General features: G+C 41.8%; 2 protein-coding genes across 6 annotated transcripts in view; both read left to right on the top strand.

Moving 5' to 3' along the window:
• Positions 1–8,326, top strand: part of MED1 (mediator complex subunit 1) — a 30,434-nt gene extending 22,108 nt beyond the window's left edge. For both annotated transcript variants that reach the window (XM_067716521.1, XM_067716520.1), the window contains 5 exons: positions 36–154; positions 932–1,133; positions 2,599–2,694; positions 2,818–2,923; positions 4,566–8,326. In XM_067716521.1, the coding sequence (XP_067572622.1) occupies positions 36–154; positions 932–1,133; positions 2,599–2,694; positions 2,818–2,923; positions 4,566–7,806 (3,764 nt within the window). In that variant the 3' untranslated portion in view covers positions 7,807–8,326. The remainder of the gene's footprint in view (positions 1–35; positions 155–931; positions 1,134–2,598; positions 2,695–2,817; positions 2,924–4,565) is intronic.
• Positions 8,327–11,964: 3,638 nt separating this feature from the next.
• The window catches only part of FBXL20 (F-box and leucine rich repeat protein 20), a 112,801-nt gene continuing 100,432 nt past the window's right edge, over positions 11,965–24,333 (top strand). Inside the window, exon 1 of one of the 4 annotated variants that reach the window (XM_067716533.1) lies at positions 11,965–12,211. Coding sequence is in view for 2 of the 4 variants with exons in the window: in XM_067716531.1 (XP_067572632.1) it covers positions 12,310–12,357 (48 nt within the window). In the remaining 2 variants the exon portion in view is untranslated. The other 3 variants (XM_067716531.1, XM_067716534.1, XM_067716532.1) reach the window with 3 other exon arrangements.

Genomic DNA, 24,333 nt, shown 5'->3' with positions numbered 1-24,333 from the left:
CACTGTGATCATTGTATTGATCTCTGTTTTTCTAGGAATTCCATTGTTTGAAACCCAACCAACTTATGTACCCCTTTATGAACTGATCACTCAATTTGAGCTGTCAAAGGACCCTGACCCTATACCTTTGAATCACAACATGCGATTTTATGCTGTAAGTAAGTCCTTATGAATTGTTGTAGATTATGTTTGGACCCAAGATCAGAATCTTCCTTTTATAGGATAACTGAGGTCAGATGATGTTCTTTTGGACCGCTGGATCATGTCCTGTTTCCTCAGTCAGGCAGGAAATTACAGAAATCTGTGAAACATACTGAAGGAAAAGCATGAGTTTCCAAGTCAGGAAACAACGTACATTTCATTGTTGAAATTTCAGGTGAAAGTGTCTTAATGGTATTCTGAACTTTTACAAGCACATAAGTAGGTATTAAGAGTTATTGCTGTTTAATTCTTTCAAGTGCCATGAGCTTATAATCTGCAAAGTATTTAATGGAGAAGAAAGTACTGGAATGAATAAATTAAGGAGCGTTTTAAAACCACATCTGGACTTGAATTTATTTGAATGTTTGACAGTAGTCTGGAGTAAGTAATAGTTCCCAAATTCTGGCTCTGTTATAACTATATAGGGTGTTATTAAAAATATAGATTTTGCACTTGTGGTCCAGGGACCTCTCTTATACAGATTTCTGAGGTAATTTTTATATTAGCTAGATTAGGAAACCATTAGCGGAACATTTACAAAGAAGGGGTCTTTTCAGCCAAGCGAGTATTTGGCATTTAACATTAGCTGACCAAAGAACTGACTGTGGAGCTTTAATATTCAGCAAGAAATTGCTGATTTTTGAGGAGTAGGGTTTTTTTAAGGATAGTTTGTGGTTGGAGTACAGTGGGTGAGTAAATAGCATTCGTTTCCTTTGTTCTTTTTGCCCAGGCTCTTCCAGGTCAGCAGCATTGCTATTTCCTCAACAAAGATGCTCCTCTTCCAGATGGTAGAAGTCTACAGGGAACCCTTGTTAGCAAAATCACCTTTCAGCACCCTGGCCGGGTTCCTCTTATCCTGAATCTGATCAGACACCAAGTGGCCTATAACACCCTAATTGGAAGCTGTGTCAAAAGAACTATTCTGAAAGAAGGTACTGCCTTTCCTTTTGATATACTTACTGGTAAATGGAAACTGATTACTCTAGTAGTTCTCTAATTTTGTGGCCCATCATATCACCTGTGGAGCTTTTAAAACTACATACATTTGGTTTTCATACTCAAATGAACTTAATGTGGGAGAAGTTGGGAATCTAGTTCAAGCTCCATGAATAATTTTGATGGAACCAGTCTGTAAATTGGCATTTGGAAACCACTGGATTTTGTTGCAATGGACTTACTCTTGTTCTGCATGCAGCAATATAATTGGGTACCTAAGGGCCTGAACCTTGCAACAGATATATAAGGTAGAATTTGGGATTCTGCAGGAAGAGAGGAGTTCTTGATATCTAAATTTTAGGTTGTTAGGACAGTGGTTCCCACATTTTAGTCCTGAGTATATTTCCTCTCCCCATTCTTTGGAGAACTTAATCATATAGCTTAAAAAGGGATGAGACCTGTGCCCTTCTCTTTTTTCTCCCAGGATGCTGGAATGCTGATGTTTTTCAAACAGTTTGCTATTAGAAATCTTGATACGAATTTTGGCTTCTCTAGTTAACCATAGTTAATTTTTTACTTTAGTTGTAAAGCACTTCAGTGATAGAGCTGTATCAGCACAAATGGTAGGCAAGAAGAAATGGAAGGTAAATCAGGAGACATCTTTTATGGGAATAAGAATTGCTTTAGAAATGAGAAATTTTAGAAAGTTGGAGTAATGACACAGAGCATGTGCAAGTGTCCTTATGACCCTTCTATTTCACATATTTCAATCCTAGGAGAATTTTCCACATAGCTTCATGGTATTTAAAAATGAGTTTTTGTGAGGTAGTTATGAAGTTAGTCCTACAGAGATGCATGCTTTTTCCCAAGAAAGTATATAATCCTTGTCTCTGGGCTGTCAGCCTGTTTGGCTTAGAAACCAATGATAGAGAGAGAGAGAGAGAGAGAGAGAGAGAGAGAGAGAGAGAGAGAGAATTTGGCATAAATGTATCATTTTAGATTGTAGCCCCTACATCTGTGCTTACCAAACTATGGAGTGTATAGCTAACAGCTGTATACTGGTAGAAAGCAGGGTTTATGGTAGTGGTTCTAATGTCTGCTTATCAAATAGAATGAGAAGCTCCTCTTGGCCACATTTATTTTCAGAATTCACTTTCAAGGCAGGGTGTTTATATCTGCCAAGGACTTCATCAATTGGGATTAAGTGCCTTCATTTTAGAAAACTGAAGTTTAGTTACTTATTTGTTTTGGAGTATTCGTAACATACACTGGTAGATTCCTTGGAATCTGATACCTTTAGTCACCTGTGGGTGACATAGTAGGTTTTGTGTATTAAAAAAATGTGTGTGGGATTTAGTTTCCAATGAGGGAGAGAAAATTTCATAGTTAATAATTACCATTTACATGTCTCAAGTCTTTTATTTGGTTGATTATTTTATGATCCTTTTCTTTGCCTTTTAGATTCTCCTGGGCTACTCCAATTTGAAGTGTGTCCCCTCTCAGAATCCCGTTTCAGCGTATCTTTTCAGCACCCTGTGAATGACTCCCTGGTGTGTGGTGAGTTATGTGGGTGGCTAGCACCTCTCTCAGGGCAGCAGTTTGGTCCCTTTATCTTTTTTGGAAAGTCAGAAACTGAAGCTGACTCTATCTTAAATGCCTCCTATATATTTTGTCTTTCAGTGGTAATGGATGTGCAGGACTCAACACATGTGAGCTGTAAACTCTACAAGGGGCTGTCAGATGCACTCATCTGCACAGATGACTTCATTGCCAAAGTTGTTCAAAGGTAGCACTGGCCCTTTTCCATCAGAGTCCCATTAAGAGGTGTATAAGGAATGTTGTTTTCAGTATTAGAGTGAATTGGAAATTTAGTAGGAAAGCATTTAGTCACTGCTTTGAATTCACCCTTCTCTGCTTTTGCATCAGAAGCAATATGAGCTTTTGGTTTTATAAATCTCATTATGAGAGTAATAGGAAGTAAGGTAGGTAACTTCAGGCCCCGCATTAGGGTTCTTTTATGAGGGAGAGAGCTGAAATAAGATGTAGATCTTTTTCCACTTTTTCCTCTGTGTCATTTTTTTTTAAACACATACAATGTGTCACATGGCAGTATGTGGGAAGATCCTTAAGCCAGTCAGCTTTCCATAAACATTAATATGTAATTTCAAGATTTTTTTGGAGTAGGTACCAGTGGTCTGTTTAGTAAATAAATTTTATTGGAACACAATAAAACATACCTGTAAGTGAACACATCTTTTCATTTACATATTGTTTATGGTGGCTTTTGAGCTAAGATGGCAGAGTAGTGGGACAGAAACCATATGATCTTTGAAAGTCTAAAACATTACTATCTGGTCCTTTAAGAAAGGTTGCTGACATATTCTAGAGCAAAATATTTTCAAACATGTTTATAAACATAAATTTATCTGTAACATCAAAAGTGCTTTGCTTTAAAATAAAAAAGGTTTACTGCCAGTGGTAGCACTTTTCACAGTATAGCTTTGGGGTGATCTAAGCCATTAAAGTTTAGAACTTGATGGGTCAAGAGGTTTTTCTAATGATTCATCAATTAAGATAAATTATATATACCATTAATCACATGTAAAGCCCAAAAGGACGGCATTTTCTTACTAAGTTCATTATTACCAGTTTTATTTTAGTTCAGTATGATGTCTAATTATTTGGACTCTTGTTTATGGTTGGTTTATTTGGTGGCACTTCAAAAGAGGTTGATGATTGCCTCTGGTCCAGATTGTTTTGTTTTTTTTTGGGGGGCTGTGCTGTGAGGCTTGCGGGATCTCAGTTCCCCAACTAGGGATTGAATCCGTGCCCCCTGCAGTGGAAGCATGGAGTCCTAACCACTGGACCACCATGGAATTCCATCCAGATTCTTTTTATTTTTAATTTTTTTTTGGCTGCGTTGGGTCTTTGTCACTGCACGCGGACTCTCTCTAGTTGCAGTGAGCGGGGGCCACTCTTCGTTGCGGTGCGTGGGCTTCTCATTGCGGTGGCTTCTCCTGTTGCGGAGCATGGGCTCTAGGCGCACGGGCTTCAGTAGTTGCGGCACATGGGCTCCAGAGCACAGGCTCGGTAGTTGTGGCACACGGGCTTAGTTGCTCTGCGACATGTGGGATCTTCCCGGACCAGGGCTTGAACCCGTGTCCCCTGCATTGGCAGGTGGATTCTTAACCACTGCGCCACCAGGGAAGCCCCCAGATTCTTTTAGAATGAGTTTACCCAAAGCTCTGGCATTTCATAGAACTGCTCCTGCCTTGCGGGTTATTTGCCTTGCCTGAAAGCTGCTTATTGTAAACCTTTTGGCATATGTAAGTCTCAGGCAAAATTAAAGCCTGTTTTCCCAAATAAAAAATTGGTTTCATTAGCAGCTAGTGCAATATTAACTTTGTTTTTTCCATCTTATTTTACAGATGTATGTCCATCCCTGTGACGATGAGGGCTATTCGGAGGAAAGCTGAAACCATTCAGGCCGACACTCCAGCACTGTCCCTCATTGCAGAGACAGTTGAAGACATGGTGAAAAAGAACCTGCCCCCGGCTAGCAGCCCAGGGTATGGCATGACCACAGGCAACAACCCAATGAGTGGTACCACTACACCAACCAACACCTTTCCGGGGGGTCCCATTACCACCTTGTTTAATATGAGCATGAGCATCAAAGATCGGCATGAGTCGGTGGGCCATGGGGAGGACTTCAGCAAGGTATCTCAGAACCCAATTCTTACCAGTTTGTTGCAAATCACAGGGAACGGGGGGTCTACCATTGGCTCGAGTCCGACCCCTCCTCATCACACGCCGCCACCTGTCTCTTCGATGGCCGGCAACACCAAGAACCACCCGATGCTCATGAACCTTCTTAAAGATAATCCTGCCCAGGATTTCTCAACCCTTTATGGAAGCAGCCCTTTAGAAAGGCAGAACTCCTCTTCCGGCTCACCCCGGATGGAAATGTGCTCGGGAAGCAACAAGGCAAAGAAGAAGAAGTCATCAAGATTACCACCTGACAAACCCAAGCACCAGACTGAAGATGACTTTCAGAGGGAGCTATTTTCAATGGATGTTGACTCACAGAACCCTATCTTTGATGTCAACATGACAGCTGACACGCTGGATACGCCACACATCACTCCAGCTCCAAGCCAGTGTAGCACTCCCCCAACAACTTACCCACAACCAGTACCTCATCCCCAATCCAGTATTCAAAGGATGGTCCGACTATCCAGTTCAGACAGCATTGGCCCGGATGTAACTGATATCCTTTCAGACATTGCAGAAGAAGCTTCTAAGCTTCCCAGCACTAGTGACGATTGTCCACCCATTGGCACCCCTGTTCGAGATTCTTCAAGCTCTGGGCATTCTCAGAGTGCCCTCTTTGACCCTGATGTCTTTCAAGCCAATAATAATGAAAATCCATACACTGATCCAGCTGACCTTATTGCAGATGCTGCTGGAAGCCCCAGTAGTGACTCTCCTACCAATCATTTTTTTCCTGATGGAGTAGATTTCAATCCTGATTTGTTGAACAGCCAGAGCCAAAGTGGTTTTGGAGAAGAATATTTTGATGAAAGCAGCCAAAGTGGAGATAATGATGATTTCAAAGGATTTACATCTCAGGCACTAAATACTTTGGGGGTGCCAATGCTTGGAGGTGATAATGGGGAGACTAAGTTTAAAGGCAATAGCCAAGCTGACACAGTTGATTTCAGTATAATAGCAGTGGCTGGTAAGGCTTTGGGTCCTACAGATCTTATGGAGCATCACAGTGGTAGCCAGAGTCCTTTATTGACCACTGGGGACTTAGGGAAAGAAAAGACTCAAAAGAGAGTAAAGGAAGGCAATGGCACCAGTAACAGTAGTCTATCAGGGCCAGGATTAGACAGCAAACCAGGGAAGCGCAGTCGAACCCCTTCTAATGATGGCAAAAGCAAAGATAAGCCTCCAAAACGGAAGAAGGCAGACACTGAGGGGAAGTCTCCATCTCACAGTTGTTCTAACCGACCTTTCACCCCACCTACTAGTACAGGTGGATCCAAATCTCCAGGCAGTTCAGGAAGATCTCAGACTCCCCCAGGTGTTGCCACACCACCCATTCCCAAAATCACTATTCAGATTCCTAAGGGAACCGTGATGGTGGGCAAGCCCTCCTCTCACAGTCAGTATACCAGCAGTGGTTCTGTGTCTTCCTCAGGAAGTAAAAGCCACCATAGCCATTCTTCCTCGTCTTCTGCTTCCAACTCAGGCAAGATGAAAAGCAGTAAATCAGAAGGTTCATCAAGTTCCAAGTTAAGTAGCAGTATATATTCTAGCCAGGGGTCTTCGGGATCTAGCCAGTCCAAAAATTCATCCCAGTCTGGGGGGAAGCCTGGCTCCTCTCCTATTACCAAGCATGGACTGAGCAGTGGCTCCAGCAGCACCAAGATGAAACCTCAAGGGAAGCCATCATCACTTATGAATCCTTCTTTGAGTAAACCAAACATATCCCCTTCCCATTCAAGGCCACCTGGAGGCTCTGATAAGCTTGCCTCTCCAATGAAGCCTGTTCCTGGGACTCCCCCATCCTCTAAAGCCAAGTCTCCTATCAGTTCAGGTTCTGGTGGTTCTCACATGTCTGGAACTAGTTCAAGCACTGGCATGAAGTCATCTTCAGGGTTAGGATCTTCAGGCTCATTGTCTCAGAAAACTCCCCCATCATCTAACTCTTGTACAGCATCTTCCTCTTCCTTTTCCTCAAGTGGCTCTTCCATGTCATCCTCTCAGAACCAGCATGGGAGTTCCAAAGGGAAATCTCCCAGCAGAAATAAGAAGCCGTCCTTAACAGCTGTCATAGATAAACTGAAGCATGGGGTTGTCACCAGTGGCCCTGGGGGTGAAGACCCAATGGACGGCCAGGTGGGGGTGAGCACAAATTCTTCTAGCCATCCTGTGTCCTCCAAACATAACATGTCAGGAGGAGAGTTCCAGGGCAAGCGTGAGAAAAGTGATAAAGACAAATCAAAGGTTTCCACCTTGGGGGGCTCGGTGGATTCATCTAAGAAGACCTCAGAGTCAAAAAATGTGGGGAGCACGGGTGTGGCAAAAATTATCATCAGCAAGCATGATGGGGGATCCCCCAGCATTAAAGCCAAAGTGACTTTGCAGAAACCTGGGGAAAGTAGTGGAGAAGGGCTGAGGCCTCAGATGGCCTCCTCCAAAAACTATGGCTCTCCACTCATCAGTGGTTCCACTCCAAAGCATGAGCGTGGCTCTCCCAGTCATAGTAAGTCACCAGCATATACCCCCCAGAATCTGGACAGTGAGAGTGAGTCAGGCTCCTCCATAGCAGAGAAGTCTTATCAGAACAGTCCCAGCTCAGATGATGGCATCCGACCTCTTCCAGAGTACAGCACAGAGAAGCATAAGAAGCACAAAAAAGAAAAGAAGAAAGTAAAAGACAAAGATAGGGACCGGGACCGGGACAAAGACCGAGACAAGAAAAAATCTCATAGCATCAAGCCAGAGAGTTGGTCTAAATCACCCATCTCTTCAGACCAGTCCTTGTCTATGACAAGTAACACAATCTTATCTACAGACAGGCCCTCAAGGCTTAGCCCTGACTTTATGATTGGGGAGGAAGATGACGATCTTATGGATGTGGCCCTGATTGGCAACTAGGAACCTTACTTTTTAAAGCAAAAACCATGGCCAGAGAAAAACTAAGTGTATAGGCAAATCACCATAAGGAGTGAGACAGGTCTGATTTTGTGTTTTAAGAATCTTAAATGGCATGGCTTTGACACCAAGTGGGGTGAATTTAGAAAGGCATAGCCAGACCCTACTAAAGAGACCATAGGGTTTGATTCTGGTTACCACGAATCACTTGTTCCTTTGCCAGAAAAAAAAAAAAAAAGTTAAAATACTTGTTTATGAAAGGGAGGGGGTGGGAAGGGCTTAGGGAGAGGGAAGGGTGGGAACCAGTTTTGTGGGAAATATTCATATATATTTTTTCTCCCTTTTTCCATTTTTAGGCCATGTTTTAAACACATTTTAGTGCATGTATATGAAGGGCTGGGCAGAAAATGAAAAAGCAATACATTCCTTGATGCATTTGCATGAAGGTTGTTCACCTTTGTTTGGGTAGTTGTCCATTTGAGGCGTGGGCAAATGAAGGACTTTGGTCATTTTGGACACTTAAGTAATGTTTGGTGTCTGTTTCTTAGGAGTGATTGGGGAGGGAAGATGATTTTAGCTATTTATTTGTAATATTTCAATCCTTTATCTGTTTGCTTTTATACAGTGTTTTTTTCTAATTCTATGAGGTTCAGGGTTCAAAATGATGGGAGGTGGAAGAACGAGGCTTATTTGGTGGTAGGGAGCTTGGAGCTTGTGCTGGTACTGCAGTATCAAGCTGAAGCAGATTAGTCAGAGTCCACCTTTGGAGTTACGTAGAAAACCAAAATGGTATTTTTGTTTTAGGAGGTTTTTCATATGGTTCAGACATCATAGGAATATTAAGAGATATCTTTCTGTGGAGGTATTGATTTATAGTTTCTTTTTCCTTTAAAGAAAGCTGGGCTGGCTTTTTGGGATGTAAACGTGTTTTCAGATGCAGTGAGGTTTAAAAGTGGGACAGCCTCTTTGATCCAGTGGCATGAAAACCAGTACAGAATTAATAGTTCTCCTATTTCTACAATGTGCCAAAAGTCCACATCCCAGCATTTTGTTAGTAGGAGAACTGATGCCATTCCTGAGAGCTGGGCTCCTTGTTTCCCTTCATCACAAGGATAAGGAGTCCAGACTTTAATTATTCCATTGTATGCTCCCTTAGATAAAACAGTAAAAAATTTGCAGCCATAGTTCACTTAAAACAGTTCCAAGCTCACTTGAAGTAATGCGGGGGGGGCCTGGAATGCTAGGTGGGTATGAAGATAAACCCTTGCTACTATGTAGCAACACAATTGGACCTTTTTGGAGGAACAGGTCTGAGTCTGGATTCTGGGGGACATCAATAAGAAGCCCTTCTCATAAATATAGAAATCCAGGAGACCATTTGAGTGCAACACAAGTTCTCAGTATTTGGAGGGTCCTCTCAAAATTCTGCGGCCTTACTTTGATTTTGACACCTGCACTGTGCCATTCCTGATGATTCCATTCAGGTTCTGTGTCAGCAGGACGGGGCATGATCCCCAGCACAACTCTTCTGGATTAAAAAAAAAAAAAAAAGCCAGGTGATTCATTTGTGTGTGTGTGTGTGTGTGTGTGTGTGATGTATGTGTGTGAGATAAATGGAGTGACTTCATCAGATATTGAAGATTTCTATATTCATCCCTTTCTGCAGGTTGGAGTTAGCATAGAGTTGGAAAATCAGCTTTGGCTTTCTTTCCTGACTGTCTCTGATTTCCTTTAGTGTTCTCCCTTTTCTGGTCATCAGCTCACAACAACTCTGCCACTTTTGTGTCCCAAGGTAATAAGAAGTAGGAAACGAAACATTGCAAAGTGGAGCAAGAAAAGTTATCGGTTACCGTATCAGAGTCAAATGTCTTGGGTGACACTAAGGAGGACATGGGCAAGGTGATACCAGAGTGCTTTATCTTGTGATGCTGATACAGTAGCAGCCTCTCAGACACACAACCAGGTTGGATTTCTCACCTAGTTTTGAATCCTATCCCATTGGTTTCTGCAGGAAAAAAAAAATGGTTTTTAAGTTGGTCTGGGTGGGGAAAATCTTATGGGGAATGTACTGCATAGTATCAGGGGCTCAGCTCCCCCAAGCAGAGCCAACAAATACCAAAATGAGTAAACTGGGAAGCTTTTTCTCTCTTTCTGTCTTCATCCCAGATCAAAGAATCCCGAGTTAGGATCTGGATGAAGGATAAGCCCCTGACTTGTCGATGGGCACACCCCACACACTGACCCAGCATCTGAACTTGCTTAACAGGGAGCCGGGGCTAAACTGCTTCACCCTGCCTGAGAACCAGGGAGCACTGCATTTCTCCACAGGGTGGAGGAGAAGAGGCAGAATAAACCAAGCCTGGGACACCTCCCTCCTGTCTAGGTGTACTCATTCTCCTGTTTCAAAAGACGGCAAGGACATGAAGTCAACTTCTACCTATCTTCTGCTGCTGGAGTCTTTATGTATTCTTAGTTTGACCTGATTCCTCTTCTGTCTTTTGGCTTCATGTTAGGGGTTCTTGGTCAAAACCTGCTCTGATGTACATGAAGATTCCAGGTTCAAAAATCAATTTCTTTTAAAACAAGTATTGGGGGGGGGAGGCGGTGGGAATGAAGCAGGATATAATTGCCAAAACTAGGCTTGAGGTTGGTGGCTCTTGGAAGGATTTTCCTTAAGGCCTAGGTTTGAAAATTTAGGGCAGCACTATTATGAATTCTCAAAAGAAACCTTCCAGGGAGCCAGTGAGTCATAGTATCCAGCTGAGTCACTTAAAGCAGATTCCAGTATAGGAAACTCATTATTCACAATCCCTAAGCAATCTCATCTTCTTTTACCTTTTTTTTCCCCCCCCCCAATCTCCCTCCCCCCTGATTTCTACCCTTGAGTTAGTTTTTTGAGGGGTAGGAAGTACTTAACATATCAGAAGCTAGGTTGGGAAACATGCTCAGTTGCAAAAGCTGAGCTTTAAATTTTGTTTCAAAAATGTACATCAGGAGCAGATGGGGAGGGTCTTTTCTAAAATCTTTTCAAATTTGATTTTCTGTGCATATGGCCGTTCTGTAAATACTTGGGGGTTTTTCATTTTTTTGAAAGTAGATAAAAATCTGTGGGATTTTTTCCCCCCAAACATTACAAAAACGTGTTTATTTACATGCGAATAAATTTCTTTGATAAAAAGCAACATGCCTATGTGTAATAAATTTTTAACCTTTGAATAATTTTTGTTTATTCAGCTTTTTAAAAGTCCAGTCAAAAAATTTTAACTAACAAAGTAAAAGTCTTTGCTGAGTATTACTTGAAATTAACTGGAAAGTATAATTGAAATTAGGGAAACAGACCCGTGAAAGTTTTCATCTGATTTATCTGCTCAAGCCAGTTTTACTAACTTTTGCAGGCCTTCGTCACTAAATTCATCAGCAGTGCTTGCTGGGAGAAAACTGCTCTTAGATGAGATGCAACTAAAATGCTGTTCTTATTTGACTGAACTGAAGCAATAACAGTAAAAGTATCTGGGACGGGAGGAGGCTGTAACATCTAGACCTGGCTTTGTGGGCCTGAGAATGAGTTTCTGAAGCTGGGTTCCTTGCTTAGGAAGCCCTTTCTAGGATAAAAAAATTTTAAAAAGTTCTTGAAGAGTTGGTTCATAAGCCTTCCAGCAAAAATATGCCTATTTTAAAAGATCTCCAGCACTAGTTGCTCTTAAATAAGCTCATCTCTTAATCAGACATTCCTAATAAGCCAGTCACTGAATGTGCAAGTGAAAAGAGGTAAGAAGACAAACTCATCTACTTTGTAATACAGTTAGAAGTGGTCCAGCCAGGACTGCTAGAATTTATGTTAGTTTCTAATATTTTATCTTTGGGATACAATTCTGTAGTTTGTCGCTCTAAGGGTAAACTCTTATTCGTTAATTCATAGAAATTAGATCATAAGTTTTGAGACCTTGAGGGCTGGGGTTGCTAAAATATGACACAATCTAGCTTCTATAGAAAGAGTCATAATGAATGTTACGGCGGGGCAAGCGCCCCCGCCTGCTCCTTCAGACACGCTTGTTTCTCCCGCCAAAGTGGCGTCAGGATCAGGTTCTCACCAACCAGAGCCCTGATTGGAGGGCGGGTAGGCAATAGAGCCCATTGGGTGCCTGCGGCGGTCGGGCGGCGGAGGAGCGGGTGAAGCCGAGGCCTTTCTGCCTCACCCGCCCCCACCTCCACCAAAGCGCGCCCCTCCCCCGGCAAAAGGAATGGTCGCCCAGCTCCTGCACTGCACCCCCTGACCCCAAGGCACGAGGTGCGCCTTGCCGCACGTCCCCGGAGCAGAGGGCAGCACAATTGTCCCTCTGTCCTCCTGATCCATGCACAGGAAGATCCACGCTCCGCAGCGGCCCCCCAAGCCTCCCTGCAACACCCGGTAATGCAATTCACGGGGGCGGGGGAGGCGGCAGCAACGGCGGCGGCGGCGGCGGCAGCAGCACTGCCCCAATCTAGAGACAACCAGAGACGAGGAAAATGGCTCCGAGTAGGGACCGCCTGCTGCACTTTGGGTTCAAGGCGACAGTGAGTGATAGGGGAAGGGAGTTGGGTGGCTGGGAAGGACATGTGCGCCAGCACAGGCTATCGGGGAAGCGACAAGACTTAGGGGGCTGGGAGGACAAGACAGACAGCTCAAGTGCTTAGTGAGTTGGTGCGTGCTGTTTGCCCGCGGAGGAGAGGAGAGTGGGCTCGGGTGCTGTGTGCAGTTGTCCTGCTTTCTCTTCTCTCACCGGTCGGCGAGCACGCGCGCACTCGCATCCGCCCCACAGCCCCTCCCATACATAAATACACACAGACACATAGGCACTTCCCTGCCTCTCCTTCTCGCGGTGGGCTTTCCTGCCTTGGAGGCGAGAGCGGGCTCGTGCCGCCGCCGCCGCCGCCGCCGCCGCCGCCGCGCTCCGGCTGCTCCCAGGCTGATGGTCGCCGGCTGCACCCGGGGGTGGGGGAGGGGTGGTCCTGCGCCGCCGCCGCCGCCGCCGCCACCGCCGCCGCCGCCGCCGCGCGCTCCTCCTCCTCCCCCTCCCCACGCAGTTCCGAGGCCCGGGCGGCTCTGCCCAATGAGGAGCGGCGTTGCTGGTAGGTGGGGAGTGTTTTTGTTTTGGGTTGAAGTTGAGGCTGAGGAGAGAGAAGAGCTAGCGACGAGCAGTCGTCGCCACACCGCGGGAGGTGGAGGAGGCCCTGCCGGAGTCGAGAGGTCTCTCCTCCCCGCCGACGGCCCCTGCCCGCAGCTCCTCTGCCTCCTCTCGGTGCCGGAACTCACGGGCCTGCCCGGGGCCCCCAGTCTTTGCACTCCGCACGCCGCAGCGCCCGGCCCCGGCCGCACCCGCCGGCCCCATGAGGAGGGACGTGAACGGAGTGACCAAGAGCAGGTTTGAGGTGTGCGCTTGGAGGGGGCTAGGGTGGCGGGAGGAAGGCGATTCCCTCTCTCGTGCCCCGAAAAATTCGCTCCGCACTGAGCCTCCTCCCTTGTCTGGCGCCGTCACCCCCCGGCCTCTAGGACTGCCAGACTTCTCTCCCCCTTTTCGCGACCCGAAAGCCCAGTGCAGCCCGGCTTCCCTCTTCCTCCCGACCGGTCGCCTCCTGCCTCTTCCACCAGCGGGGCCCCGGCGGGGGATTAGCTCTGGCGCCCTAATTCCTCCTCCCCCCAGTATCACTCAGCTTTCCATTCTTTACACAACCCTTGGCTTGCCTCCCTTCACCCGGCAGAAAGAGCATCACAGCTCCGATCGACCGGAGGGAGCTAGCTTCTTTTCTTTCTGCCACTTTCTTCGTGAAGCGAGGGGGAAATTATGGGCTAGGGGACTTTTCTCTGAGTTTGAGAGACCTTGGTTAAACTAGGGAAGTGGGGGTGGTAGACTGAGATGATAGAGACGACCACGAGTTTTCGGTGCTGTTTGCTTTGGGTATTGTTCTGATACTTCCTCTTCTTTCCCGTTTAGTCTGTACTTTTGTAGCTCATTGTTTCTGGGAACTCTTAGACGTGTACAGGCTTTGAGGTTGGGACGAAGGTCTGAGAGACTTAAAATCCATTCAAGTCTCTTTGTCTCTAAGAACTCCACCTCTGGCGAGAGAGGTTTATAGTAATGGAATTAAAGAATGGGTGAGGAAATAAAACATCCGAAAACGTCTTTAGAGGGTAGTCAGTGTCAGGAAGTGGTTCCTTTGGGAAGTGAAGTATCGTAGCTACAGGTGAATTACAGTAGTATAGTAATATACGGGAAGGTGTTTTGAGGGGATAAGAAAGAGAAAGAAACTACAGCAAGAAGAGTAAATGTTGCCTGGCCTTTTTTGGCAGAGAATCAGGCTGACCTGGGATCACTCACAGCTCAGTGTACATCTCACTTGGTGTTTTTCTTCATTTCCATTTGAAGGATGAAATTGTAAGACGGTGAGACAGAAGTTTCAGGAAGCTTGCCAACTAGTTGCAGAGGATGAAATTGTTACCCAAGGTCTTCAGTTTAGTCTATTCCTTGATTTCTTTTTATGCTTATGGGAAAAATATTTTAATTTGCCCATAAAGATCAAGACAGGGAGTGTTGGGGAGAGTTTAACTGCAGAGCTACAGTGTTACTGTTGCAGGCCAGGAGTGGAGAAAAATCAAGGAATTGGTCTCCTTAGAGTCTTCATATTTACCTTCATCATGGGAAGGAATTATTATAGTAGATATGTTTTGGTGTTTAATAGAATTTTATGTTGCCCTAGTGTAGAGAGACCCAGTAAACTTAATTTATGATGGTTTCCTATTCAGTACTACTGTAAAAGTCCAGACTGCCATTAAAATTACTGAATAGATATTTAGCACTTAACAGAAATCTTCAAAGGGAAACCCAAATGCTGAAGAATTGAGTGGAGGGTGGCCTTTTGCCATTACAGTCAGCTCTTTATCATTTTGCTATTCACTTTTAGGTTGTGTGAGTAATTGTTGGAAAGAGTTCTTTGTAGTTTGTGCTTTAAAAATGCATTGCTATATCCTGTTTTTGTAATTATCTTATATTTTAATTTGTAGTTTATCTGTACTGGTGGTACTAAAATAATAAGAGAATGTATTGCTTTCTTGAGCATGTCTGGGTCTTTAAAATAAATTTATTTATTTTTAATTTATTTTTATTTTTGCCTGCGCTGGGTCTTAGTTGCTGTGCGCGGGCTTTCTCTAGTTGTGGCGAGCGGGGGCTACTCTTCATTGTGCTGCGCAGGCTTCTCATTGTGGTTTCTTGTCTTGTTGCAGAGCACGGGGTCTAGGCACGTGGGCTTCAGTAGTTGCAGCACACCGGCTAGTTCTGGCGCACAGGCTTAGTTGCTCCGCAGCATGTGGGATTTTCCTGGACCAGGGCTTGAACCCATGTCCCCTGAATTGGCAGGCGGGTTCTTAACTGCTGTGCTGCCTGGGAAGTCCTGCAAGCATGTCTGTTTACCTTGATTGGTACAACTAAAGTTTTCTTAACATGTCTAAGATAAAAAGGGAGGGAAAACTCCTTCTTCTGCAGTGTTTATTTGTAAACAAAAGGCTACTCTTATTATGAAGTGAAGTGTTCATGCTGAAATAAAAATGAGAAGGGACTGGAAATGATATGTGTTAATGAGTTTCATTGTCTGATGTTTCTTAAAGTCATTTACCCCTTAATGACCTAATTTACAGGTAATAAAGCAATAAACTTTGGTCTCTCATGAAGTAATAAACCTTGCTAATTCGTTGAAAACATTTTAAATGTTTACTTTCAATGGATAAAAGATGTAGATAAGATGAAGCAGCCTTTTCATATCTAAAATATTTACATTATTTTTTTAATTCTCAAAAATCACAGGTTTTTAAAGGACTGATAATTTTATGATTGTAAGCAGATAGCTCTGAAAATTTTTGTGAGTGCGGGAAATTTCTATAGCAAATATATAACAACTAATTTCAAATTAGTTATGGTTAATACAAAAAGTGAAAGATTGTTTTCTTGGCCACATTTTTTTTTTCTGGGCAGAAGATAACTAAAGCTTATTGTTTTTTATTTAATTCTTTAAAACCTTTTTTAGGGAATATTCTGTGTATTATGCTTTTGGATGTTGTAAGTGAAGGCCACACACTTTAAATCTCACACTCAGTGGTAGAGTTGTAGAAAAAAAAAATTTTAAGTTAAAATCAAGGGAGAAGAGTATCTGTTAGGCAGCTATGTAGTATCCTGTAGAATAGCCAAGTAGATGACTGTTGGATAAAAGAGTTTAAAAAAAGATATGGAGGTGTGAAAATTATTGTTGTTCTTTGCTGTATCACTTTGGCATTAAATCTGTACTATAATAACCCTTATAAGTTAACATCATGCGTACTGAATTGTCTTAGTCTTCTAATTGAAATTCATTAAAATCCTTTTTTTTTTTTTCTTCGGTACGCGGGCCTCTCACTGTTGTGGCCTCTTCCGTTGCGGAGCACAGGCTCCGGACGCGCAGGCTCAGCAGCCATGGCTCACAGGCCCAGCCGCTCCACGGCATGTGGGATCCTCCAGGACCAGGGCACGAACCCGTGTCCCCTGCATCGGCAGGTGGACTCTCAACCACTGCGCCACCAGGGAAGCCCCAAATACTTTTATATTACTTGCAGTACACTTTGTTTTGTGGCAAATTTTGATAATTTCCTTTCAAATTTAATAATGATTATTAAATATGTCCTGTATGCCAGGTGCACTGAGCTAGATGTCTTACCTTGGTTACTTCTAATTCTCACAATTCTCTTTTGAGGAAAGCTAGGGCCCAAGAAGTATTCAAGTTGCACAGCTAGTATTTTTGGGAGCCAAGATTCCAATCTGCAATTTTTTTTTTACTCCACTCTATCATTCTGCTCTGTTTTTAGCATAACATAGTATAAAAGCCCATAAAATGTGTGGAAAAGAGCTTTCCTAAAGTTCTTCATCCAGTATATTTTATTTTGCTTTTGCTATCGAGAGAATACAGCTATCCTTCTTTTTAAGTGCTGTAGCCAATGCTATCTTAACATAGTGAAATTAATGACAGACATGTGTAAATATCTAAGCTAGCCCTTGAATCCAAGTTTAGATTTTTTTCAGTTAGGACTCTCCACTTGTCATACTCTTAGTAGCTCCATTATGAGAATGTAGTATTATTGGAGGAAAAAATTCTTATTTGGGTTTATTAAAAAGTATAACTTAAAAAAAAAAGTTATAGTGGTAACATTCACTGACATTCACATACCATTTTACAGTTTAATCAGTCCCCGGAGATGTTAAGACTCACATAGCTAGGAAGTGATGAGTTCCAATTTGGGTATTTTGAATCCCTGTTCATTATTGTTTTTCATTATACCTCACTGCCTCTCTGATAAATCTGTAATACTACAGTTTGTATGATTAGGTTGTAATATTTCTTTACCTGCTTCATTTTATTGCTTCAATTTGTCCAAAATAAGAAAAATCATAAACTGTTCTGTGGCAGAAAGAAAATACTGCTTTGGGAGTTAAGAGAACTGGATATTAGATAACCTTGATTTTTGTCACCAACTAACTGTAGCTTTGGTCATCTCTTTTCACTTCTCTGGTTTGGTCATTTACCTCTTCTGTAAGAAAAGGGAGTTAGAATCAATTATTAAGGTTCCTTTTGTTCCAGATCCTATGAATCTGTAATTTTTGAATAAAAGCCGACCTTGGTCCTTTCTTCTGAAATAGCCACTCCAGTATTTTGTCAAAGTTTGTAGGCTCAGTCACACAGTACAGTTAAGACTGCAGTAATGACCCTTTTTCTCCCTTAAGGTTTTATCTTCTAACCTAAAGAACATTCTGCATAGTAAATAACCATATTTTCCAAGTTGGTGCATGTGGAAAATGTTATATTTTCCAGTGGGTGAGAGTCATTTGTGTCACTCTGTTTGAAAGGCCTTGCAATGGGAAAGAGTACTAGTAAAACTAAGGAATTTTGTTTTTAATGCTTTAGAGATTGGTTTGAAAGCAATTATCTAACATTACTATAGAAAATCCAAATTAAAAGTCTGGGCTTTTTAGGCCCATTCAGACAATCTGTCCTTTTTTGAATAATGTTACTGATATTTCTTTATTGTATAATCATGGGTCCTTTTGAAGCACAGTACACTGCATCATGTACTTATATTGTAGTCATTCATTATTTAAAATAAACATATGTTTGTGTCTTGCTATAGTATATATAAGATAAACAGTTATGTATTGAAAATTATGCTTTCCATTAAGTCATTAAATTTTTTTAACTTGGCAAAAACTTCACAAGATGTATTGTTGATATTTAATCCTAGTTATAAGATGTGATCTATTTCTTTTTTAAAAAATAAATTTATTTATCTTATTTATTCATTTTTGGCTGTGTTGGGTCTTCGCTGCTGCGTGCGGGCTTTCCCTAGTTGCGGCGGGCAGGGGCTACTCTTCGTTGTGGTGCGCGGGCTTCTCATTGCGGTGGCTTCTCATTGCGGAGCATGGGCTCTAGGCGCACGGGCTTCAGTAGTTGTGGCACGTGGGCTCAGTAGTTGTGGCTCACGGGCTCTAGAGCACAGGCTCAGCAGTTGTGGCACACGGGCTTAGTTGCTCTGCGGCGTGTGGGATCTTCCCGGACCAGGGCTCAAACCCGTGTCCCCTGCATTGGCAGGCGGATTCTCAAGCACTGTGCCACCAGGGAAGCCCCGATGTAATCTGTTTCTACATTGAAGATTTTCATTCATTAAAGCAGTATTTCTGTTAGAAGTATCCACACTTTTAAAGTCATGTCTTCATGTTCTAGGCCTTTTGTCAGTTTTAGCTGTTAGTATTGGTGTTGTTTTTTAATCTTAATTAAAAAATCCTTCAATTTTCATCCTCAGAGTTGCCTTTTTTGAAATTTTGGTCTCATATTTCTTCTAAATTAATGAGTACTTTTGTTATTGCTAGCCCTTAGATTCCCAACTGGTGACAGATTGGAAACTAAATTAAAAATTTCAGTAATCTAACTAATACTGTGGTCTTGCAAGGGTATTTTTAGATGTCCAAAATAAAATATTCCGTTACACCAGGAAAATCCAAGGGAGGGAGGAAGAAGAAAGAATGCCCTTAAACTGACCAAATTTAGCTGCTTGTGCAGTTGTCTTTACACTGTTTTCCTATTTAATATCCCAGACTTAGTGAATTCTTAGATCAGACCCCTACCCAAAAATTGCCTCAGAAAAATGAAGGCATCCACCTGTGGTTTTATAGTTTTATGTCTTAATGCACTTGAACCCATTTGATAAAAAGATTTTAACTTAATAGCAACTACAGTAGGTGGTGGTATTGAACTATGCAGTAGTATTTATGCTTGATTCATGTTGCTTTATTATATAACTTTAAAAAGAAAGGTATGTATTCAAAGGTAATAAATCCAAAACAGATTTGCATTAGCTTTTGAAGACTATTTCTGTTAAAAGAATGGCTTTGCTGGCTAGTTATTTTCAGCACGTATCGAGTAATGATTTAGCAGGCATGTGATTTAAAGCTATAGGTAAGTAACCTATTTATTCCCGAATCATATTTCCTCCAATTTGATTTTATGATATTCTGTTGGCTTTAATAAGCCTCATATCTGACAGTTGTAATCAGGTGGAAATGTAAGTAATTTAATCCATTTTGCTGTCTTCTAAGTTGCTCTGAGGTAAAAGTCACCTATTAAAACATGGTAGGCAAGGGTTTAGTCAGTTATGAAACATATATTGGCAATGTCTTCTGTCATTTTTATCCTTGATCCCAGGAATTTCTAGTAAAAAGTAAAAAAAGGGAAATAGAACACTGAATGTAAATAGTAAATTGATTTTATGCATTACTTTGGTGCTAAGACAGAAATCATATCTAGTAACAAGGAGGTGAAGGTTGGCAATATATCGAATGCCTGCCCAGTTTTATATAATCAAATGTAAAAGCTATTGTGATATTTGTTGGTGAGTGTAACTTTCTGATTAACTGAAGGATGCAGGCAGATATAATTTCACGATCATTTATTTATTTATTTTTGATTTATTCTGCTACTTTATTTTTATATAATATTTCCTACATGACTTAAAGAGTTATAAATTAATTATATTTTAACAAGAGTGGATAATTATGGGTACATGCACAGACAAAACTCAAGAATTCAGAGTCAGACTGTGGTTTATTCCCTATCTTAGAATTTGTAGCTAAGGGTTTCTTTGTTTTTTTTTTCCCACCAAGAAGAAATAGATATCTCGGGAACTGAGAAAGTGGGAGATCTTTGCTGACACGAAAAGAGTTGTACTTTCAGAATGGGTTAGAACAACAAGGGGTGCATATACTAACTCTTCATGATCATTCAAAAGTAAAAAATGGAAAAACATTCTCAGTTTTACTACAATTTACAATAATAAGAATATGCCATAGGTATAGCTATTCTGAGTACTTTTTTTTTTTTTTTACTATATGCAGTATGAAGGTATTTATGTGGCAGGAGGGACAGGCCAAAAGAAAGCAGTAAATTTCTAGATTAGGGCAGGTTTTTAAATGTAGAGTACCTCTTCTTTTATGCTTTCTTTCTGTCATCCTTGGTTGACAGTTTAGGCCCTGGAAAGGTCATCGCCAACTGCCTGTGTCCTGAATTGCAGTTACCAGCGAAGAGCCAGATTTGTTTTGTTCTTTGTTTTCTTTTTTCCTTTTTTGAGGTGGGTGGGGTGAAAGGAAAAAAAAGAGAAGGGATTTGCAGTTCCTTGAAAATTAACAGTTAAAAAAATATATTTCTGAAGAACCTAGGGGCAGGACAGGAATAAAGATGCAGACATAGAGAATGGACTTGAGGACACAGGGAGGGGGAAGGGTAAGCTGGGACGAAGTGAGAGAATGGCATTGACATATACATACTACCAAATGTAAAATAGATAGCTAATAGGAAGCAGCCGCATAGCACAGGAAGACCAGCTCCCTGAGAGCACCTAGAGGGGTGGGATAGGGAGGGTGGGAGGGAGATACAAGAGGGAGGGGATATGGGGATATATGTATACGTATAGCTGATTCACTTTGTTATAAAGCAGAAACTAACGTAACAGTGTAAAGCAATTATACTCCAATAAAGATGTTAAAAAAAGAGAAAATTAACAATTTAATATTAACTATAAATGTTAGCTGCAAGGTTTTCCAGAGTTTTTTGTTAGAATACGTTATCCATTTTTTTGTCATCTTATTTTTTGAACTAGATCATCTATGTACTTTAATGTTCTAATTTTGAAATTAATTTGAGTAAGGAGAGGACGGAAACATTAAGATGGGACTTCCCTGGTGGCGCAGTGGTTAAGAATCCTCCTGCCAGTGCAGGGGACATGGGTTCGAGCCCTGGTCTGGGAAGATCCCACATGATGCAGAGCAACTAAACCCGTGTGCCACAACTACTGAGCCTGTGCTCTAGAGCCCGTGAGCCACAGCTACTACTGAGCCCACGTGCCACAACCACTGAAGCCCACGCCCCTGGAGTCTGTGCTCCGCAACAAGAGAAGCCACCACGATGAGTATCCTGCGCACCGCAATGAAGAGTATCCCTGGGGCTTCCCTGGTGGCTCAGTGGTTGAGAATCTGCCTGCCAATGCAGGGGACACGGGTTCGAGCCCTGGTCTGGGAGGATCCCACATGCCGCAGAGTGGCTGGGCCCGTGAGGCACAATTACTGAGCCTGCACGTCTGGAGCCCGTGCTCCACAACAATAGAGGCCACGATAGTGAGAGGCCTGCGCACCGCGATGAAGAGTGGCCCCCGCTTGCCACAACTAGAGAAAGCCCTCGCACGGAAACGAAGACCCAACACAGCCATAAATAAATAAATAGATAGATAGATAGATAGATAGATAGAGTAGCCCTGCTCACTGCGACTAGGGAAAGCCCATGTACAGCAACAAAGATGCAATGCAGACAAAAAATAAGATAAAATAAATCAATTAATTTAAAAAAAAAGAAAATGAAAACGTTAAGATGATGTCTTTAGGATTTTACAGGGGGAAGTAACTTCTGAACTATGAAATACACGTGTATGTATATTACATACACATACACATGTGTATCTATGTGACCTTGGGTTAATTGCCTTCTGGACCCCACTATCTGAACTCTAAGGTTCCTTCTCACATGGAAATTCTGTGATTCTCTGTAAATAAATCCCCCAACTTGCTGTGAGTTAGATATTAGATATTCAATTTATTGCCAGTGTTCTTACATTTCTTTGTTTTTAACTGCTGTTAAACACAAAACACTTACTTAGCCTTTGTGACCTGAACCTATATTCTGCTTTGGATTCCTGCTTGTTTTTGCCCTGAATTTTGATAAAAATGGAGGTGGGCACTGGCAAAAGAAAAAGACAAAAAGTATGGTATGTGTATATACCACAAGTACGTGTAAACCATATGTACATGTATATGTATATACAACTATGGTGTATCTGTCCAAATGACCTTTGCCAAGGGAGTGAGGAATGGATATGATTGTGTGATATCCTGGAGTTTAGGGTGTTATGATTCAGTTTTTAATATTTATGGAATTTATGTATTTATATATAGAGAACCTATTTAAGAGCATTAGCTTTGAAGTCTGAGTTTGAACCCTGGCTGGGAAAAAGTGTATTAAAAGGAAAGAATGTAACTAATGATCTCTTTTCATCTGATTCAATTTTATATATCAGGTTTATTGAACAGGAACATCTATGAATTTTAACCAATGTAGTTGAACAGTAATTAACAGTGTTTCAATTTGGAGTTTATACTGTAACCATTATTGCATTCATTGTTAGGCAAATGTGGATATATGTCTCCTAAGATGAGAATCTGGAACTAAATTGTAAGTTGACATTTAAAACAGTCAGCTTTTACCCCAGAAACTGGTCATTCTTCCATCTCTGATTTGTAGAAAATAAAGCTATGGCATGACTGAACATGGACAAGTAAGTAGGGATGCATTTATTTTTTTAAAAGAGCACCGCATTGCTAATACCCTTTCCCCACACTCATCCTTATCAGTTTATTTGGAAAATTATTTACATGTCCTTCATTTGAAGACACTCACGTTGCAAAAATCACATCATAACTTACTTCTGCAACCCGTTTGTAGGAAGGAAACATGATATATTTTGGAAGTATCCTTGGATAAGTTAAAGCATTTATTTAATAATGTAACTTTCCTAACATTATCATGAATGGTAACTTCAGGAAGATAAAGGACTTTATATTCAGTGTTCTTAGTCACAGCTGACTGGAGTTATACAAAAACAGCTTCCCAAATCTAGATCTACACAACAACAAAAAATGCAGTTTTACTGAGGTCAACACGTTCCTTAAGAAAGAAAAATTGTATTTAGATTTTTTGCCTCAGAAGGTGGATTATAGGCCCTAAATGGTCCAGACAGAAAAGTTTGGCCTATAGGAATCAAGAACTCAAGGGGCCTAATGTTGACAGTACGGTGAACTCAAACTGAACGCTGGGGAAAACCACTTACTTCTCTGTCTTTACAGCTCTAAAATAAGATTTCCAATATCTATTTCCCTGTCTTAATACAAACTGGATTAATGTTAAAGATTAAACCTAATATAATGTTGTATGCCAATTATACCTCAATAGAAACAAAAAAGATTAAACCTAAAACCTCTAGTACTCCCTGAGTTAAATGGGTATTATTAAGGAGAAATAAATGAAACTAAATTTAATTTATGGCAACTGAATTCCATAGTAGAGATTAATAAGTAACAACCTGAATGTCTAATCAGAATCACCAGTGAAGTTTGTTGTACAGTACTAATCCCTTGAAACACTGGGATAAAGAGTACAAAGTTAACTTGTATTTGCAAGCTGGGAAATCAATTTACATACCATAGATTTGCCATTATAAAACCAATATCTCTTCGTAAGTTTATATCCTATCCTAGATGTTTCAGCCCTAGAAACAGGAGCAATATTTAATGTATAGCACCTAAAATACAGTTCTTTTACAACTTGTACATTTTACATGAATCAGATACGTTCAGTTTTACTAATGAAACCACCACACCACACTACAGCCTCTCAAACTACCAAGAACAAATATGTCTGGGAACTCAGCAAAGCTTATCTGACCTTGTCCGGGGCACAGAAAATCTCATTATAGAAAACCAGGGCGGGCTTCCCTGGTGGTGCAGTGGTTAAGAATCCGCCTGCCAATGCAGGGGACACGGGTTCGAGCCCTGGTCCGGGAAGATCCCACATGCCGTGGAGCAACTAAGCCCATGTGCCACAACTACTGAGCCTGAGCTCTAGAGCCCGTGAGCCACAACTACTGAGCCCGCGTGCCACAACTACTGAAGCCTGCATGCCTAGAGCCCGTACTCTGCAACAAGAGAAGCCACTGCAGTGAGAAGCCCTCGCACCTCAACAAAGAGTAGCCCCTGCTCGCTGCAACTAGAGAAAGCCCCCGCGCAGCAACGAATACCCAACACAGCTAAAAATAAATAAATAAAATAAATAAATTAAAAAGAAAAAGAAAACCAGGGCATGGTATTGATAGTTCAGTTCTGT

This window comes from Pseudorca crassidens, chromosome 19 (assembly GCF_039906515.1).
Source record: "Pseudorca crassidens isolate mPseCra1 chromosome 19, mPseCra1.hap1, whole genome shotgun sequence".
In the NCBI taxonomy this organism is placed as follows: domain Eukaryota; kingdom Metazoa; phylum Chordata; class Mammalia; order Artiodactyla; family Delphinidae; genus Pseudorca; species Pseudorca crassidens.
Note: the sequence above shows the minus strand (reverse complement) of the source record. Positions and strands in the feature narration are given on the sequence as shown.